This window comes from Cantharellus anzutake (assembly GCF_015039405.1).
Source record: "Cantharellus anzutake strain C23 chromosome Unknown EI90scaffold_18, whole genome shotgun sequence".
NCBI classification, from domain to species: Eukaryota; Fungi; Basidiomycota; class Agaricomycetes; order Cantharellales; family Hydnaceae; genus Cantharellus; species Cantharellus anzutake.
The window spans coordinates 628,509-630,082 of NW_024066968.1; the positions used below are offsets into that span (position 1 = coordinate 628,509).

At 51.5% G+C, this 1,574-nt stretch overlaps 1 protein-coding gene across 1 annotated transcript; it reads right to left on the reverse strand.

Moving 5' to 3' along the window:
- Window positions 1-725: 725 nt before the first annotated feature.
- EI90DRAFT_3122170 (uncharacterized protein) lies at window positions 726-1,079 on the reverse strand (the record flags this gene model as incomplete). Its single annotated transcript, XM_039063467.1, has 2 exons — window positions 726-791; window positions 861-1,079. The coding sequence occupies 2 exons, from the start codon at window positions 1,077-1,079 to the stop codon at window positions 726-728; spliced, it is 285 nt and encodes a 94-aa protein (XP_038917268.1).
- Window positions 1,080-1,574: the final 495 nt, after the last annotated feature.

Consider the following 1,574-nt stretch of genomic DNA (forward strand, 5'->3'; position numbering starts at 1 on the left):
ATATTACCGACGAGTCGGGTTACGGGGTTATGTCAGGGGACAGACCCCGGGTCCCCATGACCCCTCTCTCCATAGCCCACAGCCCTGTGTGTAAACAGCCTATCCTAAGGCATAACCTACTGTGGGTAAGAAAGTGAGAAGAAGGTTAACTTCTCACTTTCCCACAGTGGCCCCAATATGGCAAAAACTTCCGGGGATACCCGGAAGTCACATGAAGGGTAGGAACCGGGCCTGGAGCATGCGGCACGCGGAGCGTGCAGGGCAGAGGTGCACATGCAGGTCCAGGTGCGGGTCCGGGCTAGTCAGGGTGTGTGCCCTGACAGGTTAGCGGAAAGGCAGGCAATAACCCAGAAACGGAAAGGAGGGATAGGCCCGAAGGTGAGCTTGCAGGGCAAGCAAGTGTATTGCCCAGCGGAGGCAGGAGTGTGCTAGCGGACGTCGGAGCTGTCCGGAAGCCTTTGGGGCTCCGTACTTAGGGAGGCGTAGGTAATAAATTGAAAGGAGGGGGTGGTGACCATCGAGGGGTACCGAGGGGATTGTGGAATACGGGAGCTCTGAGGTTAGTGAGGAAGGAGCGGAAGTGGATTGGAGGGATCGGAGGGATCGGAAGTCGATGGCCAGGGATGGATATGACAGTTCTCTTCCTTTTCCCAAATTCCCACATTATTGTATATACATTGTTTATACATGTTTATTATGAGACACATATAGAATGAAGATATGAATTAAGGGGTGGGGTTACCACTCCTTACATCACTGGTCAATGGAGTCGACATTGCAACAGATTTACGCTAATCAAAAAAAAAAAATCGGTCAGAATTTTTCCACCAAATGGATGACAGACTGCCATCACTACCCACCTTCCTTGCTGCTGCCTCCTCTTTCCTCCTCTTTTTCAATGCTTCAGCAGCCCTTTTGGCCTCCTCAGCCTCCTCCTGTTCCCGTTCCTCAGCAGCCTTCATGGCTGCTCGATGACAACAATGCTCCATCAACTTGGTGACTGCCATATGATCATCGTCCCCCGAATTGTCCTCCAGACAAGTGTCTGACCAGTCTGAGACTTGGCTGTAGTTTGACATGATGTTGTGGTTGTAAAAAGGCTGCAACCTGTTTTCTGGCGCATTTTAATGTGGGAGTCAAGAAAAATAGACTCGGATTTCTCCGGGTTTTAGCCAGATCTGGCCACATGTCCTTCAAGGGTTCAGTCCTAAGAAGGGGATACTGTCATATCCCAGAATCCTGACCCTGCACTCTCCCATCACATCACACCTTCTAACAATTTCATCATCCCCTACACCATAACTCCCCACTCCCCAAGTCACCTTCCTCCTTTACCGTCTTAGCTCCGGCCTGGTTGTGGCACACCTTACCTTGGCCACTCCCATCCCGGAAGCTCGGTCCTGGGTCGGAACATCCGGAGATTCCGGATTTGCTCCGACCTCCTGACGGTTCTCCAACATCCCATGACTTACCTCTAAACCTTTCCCCCTCCCATTTCATTTATTGGAGTCACCCAACATTCCTCAGATACGTAACTCTGCCTTCAGAGCTACCTGCATCCTCCAGTGATCCCA